This window comes from Mchenga conophoros, linkage group LG22 (assembly GCF_057382185.1).
Source record: "Mchenga conophoros isolate Kocher_MC1m ecotype Shallow Benthic linkage group LG22, M_conophoros_male_GT1.1, whole genome shotgun sequence".
NCBI lineage: Eukaryota > Metazoa > Chordata > Actinopteri > Cichliformes > Cichlidae > Mchenga > Mchenga conophoros.
The window spans coordinates 25715936-25734043 of record NC_140546.1 but is presented as its reverse complement, the minus strand read 5'-3'; the positions used below and the strand labels follow the sequence as shown (position 1 = coordinate 25734043).

The following is an 18108-nucleotide window of genomic DNA, read 5'->3' as shown; positions in this document are numbered from 1 at the left end:
GCACATCTTAAGAAAGCATGTAAAAGAAAAATAATGTTTTTAAGTCTCAGAAATTAAGGTAATGCCCAGGTACCTAAAACAATGTTCATTATATATAATAAGCATTGTGCTACTTCTACTCTGCTTGTCACTTTATTTATTAAACACGGTGAATATTTTCACAGTATATTTATGGCCCCAATCGCTTGCTCCAGTTTGTCCTTAACACAGTGTGATGTAAAGAAGAATGCTTTAAAGGGATGTTCAACCAGGAAGTAACTCTCAGGTAATCAGTTACATTCAGTGGCTTCAAAGAACAGCAGCCAAAATATTGCTGGGAATATGAAAAGAGTGGTTTTCGAGTTTAAGTTTTCACTGTCAATGAAACAAAGAATACAAGCGATTGACATATAAAGGGGCATTAAATACATTAGAGGCCAATTAGAGCCTGGACTGCCAGCAATTTCGGACAGACAGATGGTTTCCTGTGGGGACGACCCCTAAAGCACGGCTGCCTTGTGACTAAAAACTCCCTGTGCAGTGGGCTTGCATCGTGTCCTCAGATTCTCCTTCAGATTTATCATCCACATGTTGCATTCAAAAATCACAAGCTGACAATGGCCAAATGAAAACTCCAGGCTGTAAAACCGTAGTCCACAAACCAATGAGTGACATCAGAAAGCCGCTTCAGTGGTTGAAAAGCAGTAACTAGGGGCTAGGATCAACATGTCTTTGAATGCCCTGTCTCTCTTTTATAATATCTTTGACTTTGCTGTGTTGTGTAATGGAAGAAATGTGCTGATTACCACGAGTGAAGGCCAGCTTTTCACACAACTATGAATTTGCTCTTGCTCTGAATTGACCCAGCTTCTGACAGAAAAAATTTGTCTGTCAAGATAATCAAAGGAGCTTGCAAAGAAAAGCGTCTGGACTTCTTTAAGTTGCTTGAGGATGTTTCACCTCTCATCCGAGAAGCTTCTTCAGTTCTACGGTCAAATGGTGGGGAGTCCCAGATTTAAACCTAGTGGGAGTAACCCCCCACAGAGGGACAAAAGGACCCCCTGATGATCCTCTAATCGCCTGAGCCAAGGTGTGAAACTGGGTGTGGGTCCCAATCAGCCAGGGTTTCGGGTGAGCTCATTGTGAAACCTGGCCCCACCTTATCATGCGAATTCCTGAGGTCAGATGGCCCAGGATGTGAGTGGGCGTTAAGGCGTCTGGGGAGGGATCTCAAAACTGGATTATAGATGGCAGACAGTTGGTGTCGTAAACGGAAAGCGGAAAAGTGTCTTTTCTGTGTCTCTTTGCTGACTTTAAGAACGCCATTTAGGAAAGGAAGCATGTTTTGAGTGCCTCCTTTAAATGCGTGTGTTCCTTCTTTTTTCCTTCAGGCTTAGAGGGAACATTTTCTCCCCGGTGATGTAGGGTCCTAATTACTCCAAGTTTGTGTTCCAGAGGGTGATGGGAATCAAAGAGGAGGTACTGGTCCGTGTGTGTGTGGGCTTCCAGTAAACTTCGATGTTGAGGTTGCCATTCTCTTCAATGTGCACAGCGCAGTCCAGGAAAGGCAAACAGTTATCCTTTGAGTCTTCCCTGGTGAACTTGATGTTTTTATCCACAGCGTTAATGGGTGCAGTGAAGGATTCCACTTCTTGTGTCTTGATTTTGACCCAGGTATCGTCTACATATCTGTACCAGTGGCTGGGTACTCTTCCTTTGAAAAAGCCAAGAGCCTTCCTTTCCACTTCCTCCATGTAAAGGTTGGCTACAATAGGTGACACGGGGGATCCCATGGCGCAGCCATGTTTTAGAGCTGAAGAAGCTTCTCGGATGAGAGGTGAAACATCTTCAAGCAACTTAAAGAAGTCCAGACGCCTTTCTTTGCAAGCTCCTTTGACTACAATGACTGGGATGACTGAGAACCTTCACAGACATCTGTCAAGATAAGTCGTTTTGTAACATTATGAGAAGCTGCTTAAGTGGGTGATTAGCACAAAGATCTCTTGAAGCTTTGTTGTAATTTTTGCAGGTAAATATGATTTAAATTTCACCAAGAATTTATTGCATAGTTAAAAATGTAAAACTAAGGAAAGCATAAAAGCCAGCACTAAAGAAAAGTTGTTGTTTTTTGTTTTGTTTTTTCTACTATATTATACAGATACGAACAAAGGACCTGTTGCTTCACTTGCTAGTAATAACTATAGACTAGGTAGGGTGTCATGTATATTGACCACTAAACACTTTGCGTTAACTTGTCTGCTATTTTAAACATGTGACAGCTTGGTGACAAAGTAGGATCAAGTGGATAAAGCCCCAGTCATAACAACCTAGTGACTGGTCCATAACCATCTGGCAACAACGGATCATGAGGGAAAAACAAGTATTCCCTGACCAGTTTTGACTGGTTGCTGGAAGCTGATGGCAGTTGCTGAATAATCAATTGCTGAAGTCCCAGTCACATAGGCTTACAGATCAGTCAGTAACCCCTTGGCAATGTGTATTCCTCAACTATAGTTGGCAAAATGTTGTTATGATTGCTTTGGTCCCTAGCATATTGCTGCAGATGTTTTTTGAAAGGAAGTGACAGACTTGTCTGTAAAAGCTGTCCAGCTACTCTAAGACCTGTGGTAAAACTGTGAAAAATGCAACACAAACTGGAATGGAGAGATTTACCTTCAAAGACAAAGTTGAGCCTTTTGAAACATGTTAGCTGCACCAGTCTGGTACAACTTTGTCTTTTAAGACAAACATCTCCATTTCTGGAGTGTCACACTTCTAGTTACTGAGCATCTGCAGGCAAACATGAAAACCTCTAGGCAAAGATGGCAATCAGTTAGAAGCCACAACAATCATTAGGAGGTTTTTTAGTGCAGAAACTTTTACCCAGCATGAACCAGCAACTATCAGAAATCACTGCCAACCATTCAGGAAATACACCTTTCCCAAGCAAACAATGGTTCTATCATGTCCAATACGGAAGATAACTCTCACATACTATCATGTGAAAACATCAATATTCATGTACCCTCATGGATATATAGCTATCCGATTGTTCAGTCTGACGTCACTAGCCGTGTCTGGGTCTGAACTCCGCTGCAGGTCCATATATCAAATGATCACTATGGCATTACTGAGAGTTGAAAAACTGTCTAAAGTCTTTCATCTTTAATAAAATGATCAGCGTTCTGCTCTACCAGGTGTAACAACTGAGTTTAACATCTAGGCATCCATGAAAACGGAATTTATGACATTTAACGGAGTTAGAAGTTACCAGGGAGTTAGCTTGCTAGCTTCTATCTAAATACAATATAGCATGTCCTGACTGTGGGGTTTTGGAAACAAATTAAAACGTACAGCTCTGCTATCACTTCCAACATAAATGAAGACAGAAAACTAAACAGCAGTGACGTTTGTAGGGTTACTGAAGTTTGGCTAGCTGGTATATAATGATGTGCTACGTGACCGCTAGCAACACAGCTATGTTAGCATAATATAAACAAGCTAACTTTTTTTCCACTCGATAAAAGTTAACATGAGTGTTCTCGGTGGTCGGGAACAAATGTAATCGCATAGCAGGATGCTGTAAAAGGACCAAACTTCAGCCAGGAGAACAACTGAGATAATCCATCCACAATAAGAGGTTAGTCATTCATATACTGCTGCATGGGCTGGGCTGTAGTTACATCCTAAGGTTTTAAAAACTGAGCTTAAATAAATGATTAGTGGTAATAAAAGCAGAGGGAGGTCAACAGGGATCACTGACTGTTTTAGGAGCTTTTTGAGATTAAATAGAAGAAAATACATAACATTAAACATGTTAACAACACAAAAGCCATATTAAACGCAGACTACTTTAGACCCGGAAGTAGGATTCGTCACGTCATCACTGAACAACCGGATAAGAGGCAATTTGGGTTGTGTCTGTGCTATGAATCACCACAGAAGAAGCAAACAAGTTTGAATTGAAATCAATAGAAGAATTCCACAATAGTAAAGGTGGTATAAGTAAAACTTCAAGGAGAAAAGTTATAACTGAGCTTCTTCTAGAAGTTGTAAAGTAGAAATAAAGTTTAAATGTCTCTACTATGGCCAACAATAGAATTATAGTACATGGCTCTCTATTGATACTGTTTTTTAATTGTTATACAAAACTTTAAGATTTTTATCTTTGTAAAAAGTGCTGTTTAAATAAACTTCACTTACTTATTTTCTGTTTTTGGTTGGGGGTGTTCTTATGAATGGTGATGAACACAGACTGCTGTTAACTGATCCATTTTTCTTCAACTAAAACTCTGGCTATTTCTTCTACCAAAACAAAAGAAAAGAAAACAGAGAAATATGCAATTAGTATTTAAAGAACAATGAAGACATTCTTATCCCTTTTAGTGCTATTTAAGAACCAGCTCAGACTCGAGAAGAGAGTGTGAAACTGCTTTATCACACTATTTCTTGTTTTTTCTTGCTGCACCTGCGCCAATATTGTCAATTTGAACACCTGCCATTCTGGCACCCCTAGTTGGAAACAATAGATGCCTTGTTGGTATTCAAATCCAAGTGACATAGTAATGAAATGGATATTGCTGAGGCGGAAGACAATTTGTCAGGTGCTTACTCAGAAAGTACAGATTTTATTATGGAGATTGGTCTGCAATCTAATTGGCACAATGAGGTCAATCAGAAAGTGTCAGAGATTTATTCTGGGCCCAGATTGCTCTTTATTTATTTTTTCTCATTAACCAAACATCAACATCTTTTGAAATTGTATTAAAAGCTGATTCTGGCCAGATGACATAACCTCCTTTTTAAGAGAGGCGGCAATGGCGCACGTGTGACAAAAGATATGCAGAAGAACAGACTGAATATCACAATAGATCATTGTCCACCACTCAGTGGCAGAGTTAATCGACCGTCAGGCATAATATCTCAGGTGACATCACAGATATCAAAGGCCTAAATTTAATGAAGCTTAGAGGGATGATACATCAGCACTGTGTTCTGGTGTTATAACATATTACAGTAATTGCCCTGAGGGTGGCACTCTAATTAAAGAACATAATTTCTAACTTGGATGTGCCAAGTTGGCTACATGTCTAATCTGATTTTGATAAAATATGGAAGGATGCTTAATTTTGAAATTCCTTTTCAGAGTTTGACAACAGCTGATGAGCTGATAAAAATACAAACTGGCTGCAAACACCACTGGACCGATTATAAATGAGGGACTGTTTGAGAGCAGTCTAATATCAGCTTGACCAATGAATGTGATTAATCCTACCAAAAAGATCATAATATGTGCAATAGGATGATGGTGAAGCAGAGAATACAGCGGAAAAGACCTTTTAACAACTCTCAACTTTAGCTAACCGACCTACTATGTGTGTAAAAAAAAAAAAAAAAAAAAAAAGCACTTTTACAACTAAGAAAACAATTACATTGTGTTCCCATGCTCAATTCAGTTTACTTAATCCAGACCTTCCCAAAGTGTGGGGCCCAGAGCCATTGCTGGGGGGCGCATGAAGAGGGGAAAAAAAACCAACAATGCTTGGACACTGCATGGGGCGCCTACACAAACGCAAAGCAGGAGATGAAGCATCGCTGAATATGTTTCCAAACCAACTTCATTCTAAGCCAAAGACTAGAAAATATGGTGAGGCATATCTTCCCTTTGGCTTCACCTGCACAAGTGCCGAGGTAGGTCTCCCCTGCAAAATTGGTTTTCCCTTTGTCGGGAGCACCGCTGGGCTCTCCACATCACGGACAAACAGCATCCCACATTCTTGATTTTTAGTTCACAAACACTTGTTGTAATGACTAACTACTCCTGAAATTTTGGAGATGTTAGCTCTTTATACAGTAAAGTTACAGCGGGATACAAATAACATCAGGCTGATCCTGCCACGATTTGTTCCCCCTGTCTAAATCACGGACAAACAGTATCCCAAAGTTGTTCATGTTTTTGAACCGATTTTGCACAGAGAGGCATTTTTTTTTAAAAATGTATTGATAGCAATGTTGAACATTATTACACAGGAAAAAAACAACTACATGTAAAATAATTACATCGTGAGGCCTCTGCCTTTCTAAATAGAGGGACAGTAACTGCGTGTTTATATGTAAGCGTGTAAAACCTGAAGATAGATACAAAATACTGTTATTTTCTTACTACCTGCAGATTACTTGTATTTGCTTAATTGTTTACTAAATGTTTGAGGTGTGAAATAAACTGCAATTGAGCAAAATATGGGTGTGTGTGGTTGGAGGATGTGCTAGTGCGTACGTGTGTGTGTGCACGCACGCGAGGGGGGGCGCGAACATTTTTCTGTAAAACAAAGGGGGGCCCAGCGAAAAAAGTTTGGGAACCACTGACTTAATCATACATAAAGACTGGGAACAAAGTGAAACATCTAGTATGCGTCTACTATCAACTTTCTCATATCACTCCTAGCGGGAAAGTAAAAGGCATGCTGGATCCCATATGAGCTATTATTTGAATAACAGATAACAGTTTCAGTTGGTTTTGGTGAGAATTTACTGCAAGCACACAACTGTATGTCTTCTTGAATCTCTACTACCTGTTGCAGAGGTGCTAAAAGTAACACAAGCAGTCAGGTTTACACATTGACTGAATTACCAGTCTCTCTTATTCAGCAAAGAATCACTTTTGACATGGTAATGAAAAAAGTGATAGTTTTTCATTAGTTGAAAAAGACTTTATGACACCACACACGGCAAAAAGTGTAGCACTTCAGTGACAATTTAGAAAAAAAAAAGGTTTCAGAAGTAGTTTAAAGCAAAACAACCTTTGATGCAATTATGCTAGCTGTTGATAAACAGCTACCAACTCTTTTTATTTTAACATAGGCTAGTGGGGAGTAAGAAGCTTAATACCATCCTATAAATCTTTCCTTTTCACATTTCACACATCAGTCTCTTTCACCTAAATAACAGCTGAGATATAAAATTTGAGGGCTGAGGGAGGGAGAGTGGCTGCACAGTTTGAACTTCTCTAATTTCAATCAAATGAGTTGGAATAGGCCCAACTATGGGTAGAAATCTGTGCCATCAGAAACTGAATTTGAATAAGTTAAATTTGAATTTGAATTGCTCAGATTGAATCTGAATTGTAACTTGAATAAATGCTTTTGAAAACTGAATTTGAATTAGTCTAATTTGAAATTGAATTTATGGTTTGAAAATGATCATCACTAAATTGAAATTGAATTTATGGTTTGAAAATGAATTGATTTGCTTTGAAACTGCATTTTATCCTTTAAAAATGCAGCTCTCGAATAATTTCAGTTTCACTTCTCACCATTCAGTTTCAGTTCTACAATTCAATTTCAGTTCCAAAATTCAGTTTTTTGGAACTTACATCCGGTTCCGGTTCAAGCGCAGATTAATAGAACTACGTTTTACTAGCGGACCGAAAGTGTTACTGACAGGAACCTACAGCGTCTTGAGCTGAATTAAGACTTCAGAAGTCATTCGTCATGTCGAATGACCAGCAGATAAACTATCAGGTTGGTAATAAATGTATTACATGTATAAGAACAAGCGTCATGTTAACAAAAGATAGCCGTACAGTAACTGTTATGCTTATTGTAGCTGTTAGCTAAAAACGCTCATTTAACGTAGTTTGCCCTGAATTCAGCTTTGACAACAAATATGATCGACTGTTTCTAGTAGAATTCCAAAGTTGTCATCTTGGACCCTGTCAGAGTACCCCCTCTGTATGCTTGCATAGGCCCCTACAGTAGGGAAACATGCAAAACGGTGTCCAAACCTTTGTGTTTTATCTTTATTTATGTCTTACACAGCATCCCAACTCTTTAGCTGACTTAATAACTTTAGCTAAAGTGAATAGTTAGTCTAATTCATTAGTGCAGCATTACTGGATCACCTCTGTTTGAAGTGATATAATATGATATACAACTATCACTGAAACAGCAAACTTTGTAAATAAGCAAACAACACTTCTCATTCTCTAAACGTTTGGCCACAGCTGTAGATTACACTACCAGTGCTTGTTCACTCTTGACAATAATTACATTTCTAAATTGACTTTGTGCATTTACAGGTAAACAATATCTAATATTTTATCTAAATGACTGCTTTGTCTTTGAAAAGGGTGAAGAGCCTGAGGCCGGTGACAGTCCAGTTCTACTCTAAGTACATCCTTACAGTGGCTCACAGGACAAGGCCACATTCCTGTCCTGCCAGAAGAGAAGAGAAACTTCAGAGTCTTCATGCAGTTCAACCACACCTGTCATATTCCGTATGACAGGGGTCTCAAACTCCAGTCCTCAAGGGCCAGTGTCATGCAACTTTGCCATGCCCTCGAGGACTGGAGTTTGAGACCCCTGCCGTATGGTGTTCATGCTGTTTTCCACTCCACAGTTACAGCATGTCTGACTGCCTGTTCAGCATATGCAAAAATATATGAGTTTAAGCATGTGATGACTAAGGCCTTCCATTATGGTGTTTGTCATCACATGTCACAGACATCTGGATGATCATTTGGAATAAACAAAACTAAAAACTTGTTACTTCATCTTTTATCTTTATTATTATTATTGTTCTTATTTTACACTTTTCATTGTTAGACATTAGGTTTATTTGTAGTAGTCCTTTCCAACGTCTTTCCCTCTTCCATGTTACTGTGTCAGCTTGTCAGCATCTATTTGGGTTTGGAAGTGGAACAGAAAGTAAAGAAATCCAAAGTGCCATTAAAACCAGGAGAGGTTCTTATATTTCAGACGAAGGGATTAATTCAAAAGAAATGACCTCAATGCCATATTTTATTTAGGAACCATAGAGAACACTTTGCAAAATAACACATTCTTATAATTTCACCCTCAGATGAGCCAAGCTACGACTGTCAGAGAAGGTGATGTAGGTACAGAGCATATGAGAGTGGTTAAGTTAATGTCTCTTGTCTAGATGAAGGCACAAGAGGGATCAATGGCAAGGCGTAGAGATTCAGTATCTTCAGTCTTCAGTGGACACTCCATTTCTGGCACAAAACTCCTGTAAAAGATGGTCGATTTAGGAGGTGACCCGACAACTTCAGCCTGTCAAACATATTAATGGAGCAGTATGCTTTAAAAAAAAAAAAATCTAATTAAGCATGCACTCAGTACCCTAAGAATTATTTATGGTAGTTAAACACAGTGATATTTGTATATCACTTCAAACAGAGGTGATCCAGTAATGCTGCACTAATGAATTAGACTAACTATTCACTTTAGCTAAAGTTATTAAGTTAGCTAAAGAGTTGGGATGCTGTGTAAAGATAAAACACAAAGGTTTGGACACCGTTTTGCATGTTTCCCTACTGTAGGGATCTCTGCAAGCATACAGAGGGGGTACTCTGAGAGGGTACAAGATGACAGCTTTGGAATTCTACTAGAAACAGTCGATCATATTTGTTGTCAAAGCTGAATTCAGGGCAAACTACGCTAAATTAGCGTTTTTAGCTAACAGCTACAATAAGCATAAAAGTTACCTTACGGCTATCATTTGTTAACATGACGCTTGTTCTTATACATGTAATACATTTATTACCAACCTGATAGTTTATCTGCTGGTCATTCGACATGACGAATGACTTCTGAAGTCTTAATTCAGCTCAAGACGCTGTAGGTTCCTGTCAGTAACACTTTCGGTCCGCTAGTAAAACGTAGTTCTATTAATCTGCGCTTGAACCGGAACCGGATGTAAGTTCCAAAAAACTGAATTTTGGAACTGAAATTGAATTGTAGAACTGAAACTGAATGGTGAGAAGTGAAACTGAAATTATTCGAGAGCTGAATTTTTAAAGGATAAAATGCAGTTTCAAAGCAAATCAATTCATTTTCAAACCATAAATTCAATTTCAAATTAGACTAATTCAAATTCAGTTTTCAAAAGCATTTATTCAAGTTACAATTCAGATTCAATCTGAGCAATTCAAATTCAAATTGAACTTATTCAAATTCAGTTTCTGATGGCACAGATTTCTGCCCATACCCAACCTGCTGTTCAGAGCCGACTCCTCTCATGGATCAATGGCCTCTGAGCCTTGATAATCTCTGAAATTGATTGGCTGTCTCATTGATCATTACTTCAGCATTAGCCAATCAAACATCTTCCCAAGTAAACAAACATGGCAAATAAAGACATCCCCTGAAGTTTAGTCCCGGAGGAGACGCAAGAGATGTGAAGATAATATATAAACTGAAATCCCTCTTGGAAGAGAATATCAAATCATAAGAGTGCTTAATATTTCACTGACTTGATGAAATATGCATTGTAGCTCAGAAAGAAGGAAAAATGCAAAGATTTGGATGCATTATGTATGAGAAGGTCCGCTGGCGAAAATGACACTGCACTGTTGAATAATCGTCATTTCACTATCACCCCAGTGCAATGAGATATTGTTATTACTACGCATCACTCAATTCATTTGGAAAGTGCATACAGTTTGCATTTTGTATTTAGAGCCTAACTTGTGCGTGCACAGCATCCAGATGCTCACTAATGAACTAAAGCAATGACTGTTGTGTGTCCTTTGCCTCTGCCTCATTTAATAAATTTCACTACAGTACTGTGTTTTAGAATAGAAGAGTATATTACCCATGCCCAAGTGCTACTTTGATGCAAATATTCATTGGGATTATAATAAAGGAAAAACAACTGAGGTTAGTGCATTTTTATACAGACCAGAACTGTCATGGGTGAAGACAAACAAAAGAAAAAGAAAAGAAAACTGTGTCACCACGGCTGCCATTTCACACGGCCACTTTCAGGAGGGACACCCGTGGCCTGAAAAATAGAAAGAGAGATATAAACATGCATGGATTTCCCATCCTGGTATCATGCTGTTATGGAATACAAATAACAGACAAACATCCACAAACCATTTTGCACATTATTCAATGCATTTTTTTTCCTTATGTGTCATTTTCAGGTCACATAGTGGAGGGTATTATATCCCCGACTCTAACTACCTCATGGCATTTAATGCTCTAAAATAACACGTAGAAGATTGAAAATGGGCGGAAATCACACACAAAGTCTGTGTAAGGTTTATATGCTATTCCATAATATCAGCTAGATATCTTGGAATATATATATATATATATATGTACAGATAGATAGATAGATAGATAGATAGATAGATAGATAGATAGATAGATACATACATACATACATACATACATACATATAGATACATATAGATACATATAGATACATATAGATATTCATGTACGTACACAGATGCCCCTGAGACAATCCAGCAAATAGAAACTGGATGCAAGATCCTAGCAGGCAGGCCATAGATGGAAACAACACAAGAAACTGGCTGACATAATATGCAGGAACAGGACCCTTGAGCTCCCAGGCCTCTGATAAAGGACCCAAGCTTGAAGTACAAAGTACTGGACCAGTCTTTTGAGTACTTGTACTTATGGCCATTGATCAAAGGTCTTTGATCAATAATCAATGGGCTTTGATCAGTGGTTGTTGATCAATGGTCATGACAATTTGCATATTAATGATCAAGGAACTGATGTCACAGCCCATTGTTCCTTCAGTGGGCTAGTTTCAGTCATTGTACAAATGTACTGTTTATAAGGCTGGGGAAACCTGCACTCAGCCAAGACTGAAGAAGTCACTTGAATGAGTTTTGAAATGTTTCTCCCACTGAAAATGCTATGTCCAGATGAACAGAATCAACCTTTTGGGACCTACAGGACTTTGTCAGCCATGGCAACCCATGCCATGAAGATCCCTGGGCTGAGTCAGCAGAGCATTGTCAACTTTTACACATTATGCACCTCAACACTCAGTGACAGTGCTCTGTAACTTTGTGTGTTCTGCCACTTAACAGCTGAGTTGCTGTGGTTTGTAAATGCTTCCAATTTGCAATAATACCCCTCACAGTTAATCATGGAATATCAAGGAAAAAAGAAATTAAATAAATATCATTGTAGCAATGGCAGTATGCTATTAAAGTACAGCACTCAAATTCAGGGAGCTTTTCAGAATAAGAAATGTTTATAAGGCAGATTAAAGTAGTGCAGTGCTTGTTTTCTCAGCACAGAAGAGTGCAGCCCTAGGCAAAAACACTGTATACATTCTAGAGGACACATTTACCAGAAGCATCATGGGACTAAGATGATGGTGAAATCCAACACTAGTTCTAAAAGCACTGTAGCAGATAGTTATTCCGCTGGTCTTACAGGAAACTAGACTTACGTGCCTCCTCTGAGCTCTGCTTGCAGAGAGAGGCCAGACACTTTAGCCAATCACAGGGCTTTTCAGACCAGATAAGGTGAGTAACATAGAGAGTGAAAAAAGTCAATACAGAAGTAAGACAAGGTGCCACAAAGGTACTGAAAGTGCAAAAGTGCAGTTTGAATCCTGCGAGAAACCAAAAGTGGGTCCTGACTTACATTTAGCATATGCCCGTGCTCATCTGGTAGAAGTGTGGAAGAACAAGGAGAGAACTTTTTTTAAAAAGAATTTGTATTTTTATCATGCAGCACATCTTACAGAGAAAACTCAGCACAGTCAGTATCCCCTTCTGCACAGAAAATCATCATTATGAACCGTTCAACTGTTGTCCTCTGCAAGCGCTGATTAAATAAAAAAAATAAAAAAAATGATAAATAATAAGAAATAACTACAACTTGTACAAAACACACCCAACATATAAAAATTAATGCAGTGCAACCTTATTACACTGCCAGTAATAAGGTAGTAATACCTTATTACTGGCATCCAACTTCTTTAAAGCTGTGCTTCACCTTTACTAATCCTGTTGCAGTTGGATAAAACACACAAAAGAACAGGGTTTTTTTAATACTCACCACAGAGCTAGTGCCCCTGCTCTGAAGCTTCAGTGGCAGGGAGCCACTACACAATAAAAGACAAACAACTGGAAGGAAAAGCTTTACTGCCCACTGTATTATGAGACACACAAGAACTACAGTTAGCAATTAAAGTCAAAATGTTTTTACACAACAGTAGCAGAAATTTTCGTTGAATAAAAACACCGATGCATTTAAATAATTCCTCTGAGGTACAGAGAGAAAGGGTTGCTAATAATGAAAGTAGCAATAATTGGTTTGGTATACTTTGGTATACGCATAGTGATGATTGTGAGAGTTCAGAGGTTTGAGCACTTTTTCACACTTACTAGTGCTGCTTAATTTGATCATTGCAGATAATATGTTAGTGCAGGAAGTAAAAAATATTAGATTCTTTTTACTTTCACTCTGAATTTCCCCCAGTTTTGAAACCACAAAGCAGAATTTAACTCCGGTGGATTACTGCAAATAGATGTTGACAACATCTACATGATTTTGTAGACATCCTGACACAAATACAAGTTAAGGATGCCACACATGGTATTCAGTCTTAAAGCCATGCTGCTTCCAAGGTGTTGATATTTGCACACAAATCTTTTGGACAGGAAGTTTTTAAAGAGTAATTGCATCACAGCAGGAGGCTGACTTTGATGGGCAAAGGATCCAGTGTTTGCTACGGATGTGTATACCAGGCTCGGGGCTTAACTCTGAGTAACACAAACAATGAAATGCTCTAGGCTCAAACAAACAATTTTATCAAGGCATTGCACAGGGAGGAGTGTAATTTGATGTAGCGTGTATATCCTGGGCACATCTCTTTAAAGGCACCAGTTTCCTAAAGTGCACAATCCAGTGTTTTACAGGTCGACTACCACAGGCAAAAGAGCTCACTGGCTGAAGTCCCTCAACACGCGTGAAACCCCCTAAACCTTGAGAAGCCTGGAAAGTGCTATTTTTCCATTTAACTTGATAAAATCTTAGACTTTTACAGTTGCTGTTTTCTGCAAGGTTTGATTAGACGTTGTGAAACCCTCTGAATGCACACGGTTAGAGGTTCTTTCAAAACACACTTGAAATAGAGTGGGTTTGAAAATGGCTTATACAAAAGCCATTTTCAAACCCATCAGTTTTATATGAGCGGGTAAAAGGAAGTACCTTTCATACTGCTTGTTGAAAGGCATGGGTGACTTCCTTGAATGATTAGAGAGATTAAAATGTTTAACTAACAATGCATTTAATAGCCACAAGAGCAACGTAGTAAGCACAGTGTGCCTAAACACTTTGGCAAAAAGCACACTGACTTTTCCAACAGAATCTTAAACACAACACACATACTACCTGGCATTCAGCCACTTCGTGTGTGCCAGAATTTACATTTGTTGTTTCTGATTGTATTTCCTTTTGTGGTAGCTGTTTTGTTGCTTTTTTCTTTTCTTTTCTTTTTTTCAAAAATACATGTTTAAAAAGCTCTGACTTGTAACCTTCAGTTCTGAGTTGATTGACCCTGTGAATGGAGACTCACTGTTAGGCTCAGAACAGGTGATCAGAGGTAGCTCGGTCTGTTCAGTCTGAGCATTTTGACTTTTAGTTAAGCATGTGCTTTGGTAATGAACAAAAGCCATCAGTGGAGCTCCAGCTATGATTTAACATAACACAGGGTAAGCAAAGTTTTTACATTTGAATGCAGGGGTACTGGAAATATGACCATTTGTCAATGTAGACTGTGAGATTTTTTTTAAGACAGAGAAAAAAAAAGAACCATTTAGTTAACACAATGAAATTTTGGTCTGTGTTATCTACTCAATCAACATTGCATCAACTGTGAAATTCTTGGCCAGTTCTATTAGTGGTGTGTAAAATGATAATTTGACAACATCAAAAATTGATACCAATACTTTTTGGTCATTTTATTCAGTTCTTTTTATACATAGATAATTATTGCCCCCTATAATTTGTAAATTACTTTCTATATTGGCCCTCAGTGATACTTGTTCAATATGTATTCAGTATGCTGCTTCACTAAGTGTTCCTTGCTATTACTGGTTTGGCCCTTCATTTTGCCTTCAGAATTCTTCATGCTATAGATTCAACAAGTGTTGGAAACATTCCTCAGAGATTTTAGTCCATAGTGATGTGACATTATAATAGTATAATAGATGGGGGCTGCACATCCATGACTACATCTCAAAGGTGATCTATTAGATTGAGATGTGGTGACTCTGGCATTGTGTCATTTAACTAAAGTTGAATACAGTCAATGAATAATGAATACAGTCATTGTCATGTTCAAGAACTCAGGGAGCTTTGTGGTGAGTTATCATGCTCCAAGACATGTTCAGCAATAATACTCACCCAAAGTGTGCCCTACACTATAGAGCCACTAGAACCCTTGACTGCTGGTACAAGGCAGGATGGAGCAATGCCTTCATGTTGTTTATGCCAAATTCTGATCCTACCATTGGAATGTCACGAAAGATATCAACACTCATCAGCCCATGATTTCTTTTTTCTATTTTTTTTACTGTTTCTATCTATCTAGATATCTATTCTATTTCTATAGTCCAACTTTGATGAGTCTGTCCTTTGCTGACAGACATGGCACCTGCTGTGGTCTTATCAGCTTCGTGATTGGATGTGCAGTTACTTAAATCGCCTTTCTTCCCAATCCTGATGCTCAGTTTGAACTTCTCCATGTCTGCATGCCCAACTACACTGTGTTGCTTCCATATGATTGGCTGATTAGATATTTTCGGTAACTAGCAGCTGAACAGGTGTCCTAATGAGTGGCTGGTAAGTGTCTATATTGCTGAATACTTAACGTAACTGTGCTGAAAGCTTTCCATTATTCAGTAATTTAAACCAGTGGTTTTGTCATATCTATTCAACTGTAACCCAGTGGGGTTAAAAGAAATGTGACAGCTGCTGAAGACAACGATGTGAATAAAATAGATGGGACAAATTTTAAAATGGATTAAGCTACAAAGTCACAGTCCAAGCCAGTAGTAATGAGTTTGGTGACATTCATTTTTGACATTTAAAAATCTTGCTGAAACGCTCTCTGTGCTAAAAATAAATAAATAAATAAATAAATAAATAAATAAAAAAGAAGAAGAAAAGAAAAAAAAATTTCAGTGTTTATTTCAGAGGTTTTTTGCAACTGCTTTAAATTCTCATTTGTGCTTTGATATTGAGTGTATGAATGAGGATATTTAAAAGTGAATGACAGAACCTTCATGGTCAGCAATTACCATTGTAACTGACCCACAGTTGAAGCTAAGTTCAAGGTGGAAAAGAACAAGATCAGATAGCAAAAGATCTCAAGTGGACCTGAGAACAATATAAAACTTGGATTACTGGTCCTCGGGTTTATTTGTGCCCTGTATAAAAATAATTTTCTTCATCCCAGGAAAGTTTTTTATTCCTTCTTCCCTCTCTTCAAAGTTTTAATTTCTTGTCCATTTCCCAACAACTTTCTGTAATGGCAGAGAAGCAGGTAGATATCATATGCATTACTGAGACGCATGTACAACAAGAGTGAGGAATTTGCGCCTGTGGCTTCTGAGAGGTGGTACATTTTGGTGATTAGACAATGACGCAGTTATATGTTTGTAGCCTGTTGTGGGCATGGTTAGTTTCTTTTTTGCAATGGATAATGAAAAGTTCTCCTCATTCCTGGGTTTGCAAACCCAAGGCTCCTGGTAGCCTGATCTTTGAAGGAATGAGATCATAATATGCAAACTTTCTACTATTTCACTATTGTAAAAATGGCCAGCTTGTCTTGGCACAATAAAAACACCACAAAGAATAAACTTCACAAAAGTAAGAAGATAAAAATGGAAGGCACTATTTGTTTTAAAGCCCAAAAACACGGCTGTTACACAAAGAATGGCGGAAGATGTTACATTCCTGTGTGTAAAGAAACAGACTTTGTGGCTTTGTCTCAGTTGAGATCCTTGATTGACAGGCGCGCCACAGAGCTGTGTTCAGGCTGCCTTATTACTGGTTTCACTCTCAAGGAGAATAAGGGGGGGAAAAAGACAAGAAAAAAATGGATGCCTCAAATAGGCTTTTCCCTCTCTGTGTGTCAAAGACTAGAGATACAATTTTCCTGAAGTAACAATCAGCAGATCACTCTCTGCCTGCATGGTGTCCACAAGCAATCTTCTAGCTATCCTGAAACACGGCATTCATAAATGGGGCCTGAGTGTGGGGAAATAAAAAAAAAAGGTTTGTTGTTGTATTTGGTTTTTGGGATGATTTTCGTGTGACTGCATCTGCTTGCTTTTCATACCATATATATATATATATATATATATATATATATATATATATATATGTGTGTGTGTGTGTGTGTGTGTGTGTGTGTGTGTGTGTGTGTGTGTGTGTGTCTGTGTCTGTGTGTGTGAGTGCTATTAAGGGACTGAGATTTGCCTCATTGACATTCATGTATGCATTTGATATCAAACAGTCTAAATATTTAAGACACTAGAGGGCAAGGGGAAGAAATCGGGGCGCAGTCACAAGATGCTGGATAATTGATTGATTGTCCTCACTGCAGTGCACAACAGCTTGCATTGTACTGTATAAGTGCTGCATGCACTTGTGCAAAGTGTCTGCGGGAGTAATTAGTTCAGAAGCATCGGCTCTGCTTTTGACTGGTGTGTGGGTATCATAAATATGCATATTTGTGCTCACGTCACTTAGTGAATGAGTCTACAGGATTCTGTGTGTGCTGTCATCACTCTGCGTTGCTGTGTGCGTAACTGTGCCTTTGCTAATGTCCAAACAATGAAGTTCAAATAAAAAAAAAAATCAAGGCGAGGATAGCATTTCGAGGCTGTTTGGATGACAGGGAAATATTGGCCCAGCAATGATATGCTTTTTATGGAATCACTTTGATGGTCAGAAAAAAAAAAGAGTCCCTCTCTTTCTTGTTCTTACTTCCTCCCAGACACAAAAGAATATCACAAACTTCTTTTCACAAGCCGTCTTGCCAAAATCAAAATCAAACAAACACAAGAGGGGAAAAAAGAAAAAAAAACCTCCAGTCAGCTTTCTGTTAGTTCTTGTACACCAGAGTAAATGCTTATTCAGTTGCCATGGAAGATCTGCAAAGTAGTGGTGTGCAATACTGCAATTTTGGTGCCAAACTGATACCAAGTAAACACATGACCAGTATTGCCAATACCAATTTAAAAGTAACTTATAAAGGGGAGGGTGTCATAATTTATGAGTCATCATCAATTCATCATCAAATTGGTGACAATTATGACAT

General features: G+C 38.4%; 1 protein-coding gene across 3 annotated transcripts in view; it reads right to left on the bottom strand.

Moving 5' to 3' along the window:
- Positions 1-10654: 10654 nt before the first annotated feature.
- Positions 10655-18108, bottom strand: part of LOC146549558 (uncharacterized) — a 49833-nt gene continuing 42379 nt past the window's right edge. For all 3 annotated transcript variants that reach the window (XR_014890392.1, XR_014890393.1, XM_085262299.1), the window contains exon 7: positions 10655-10782. Coding sequence is in view for 1 of the 3 variants with exons in the window: in XM_085262299.1 (XP_085118425.1) it covers positions 10732-10782 (51 nt within the window). In the remaining 2 variants the exon portion in view is untranslated. The remainder of the gene's footprint in view (positions 10783-18108) is intronic.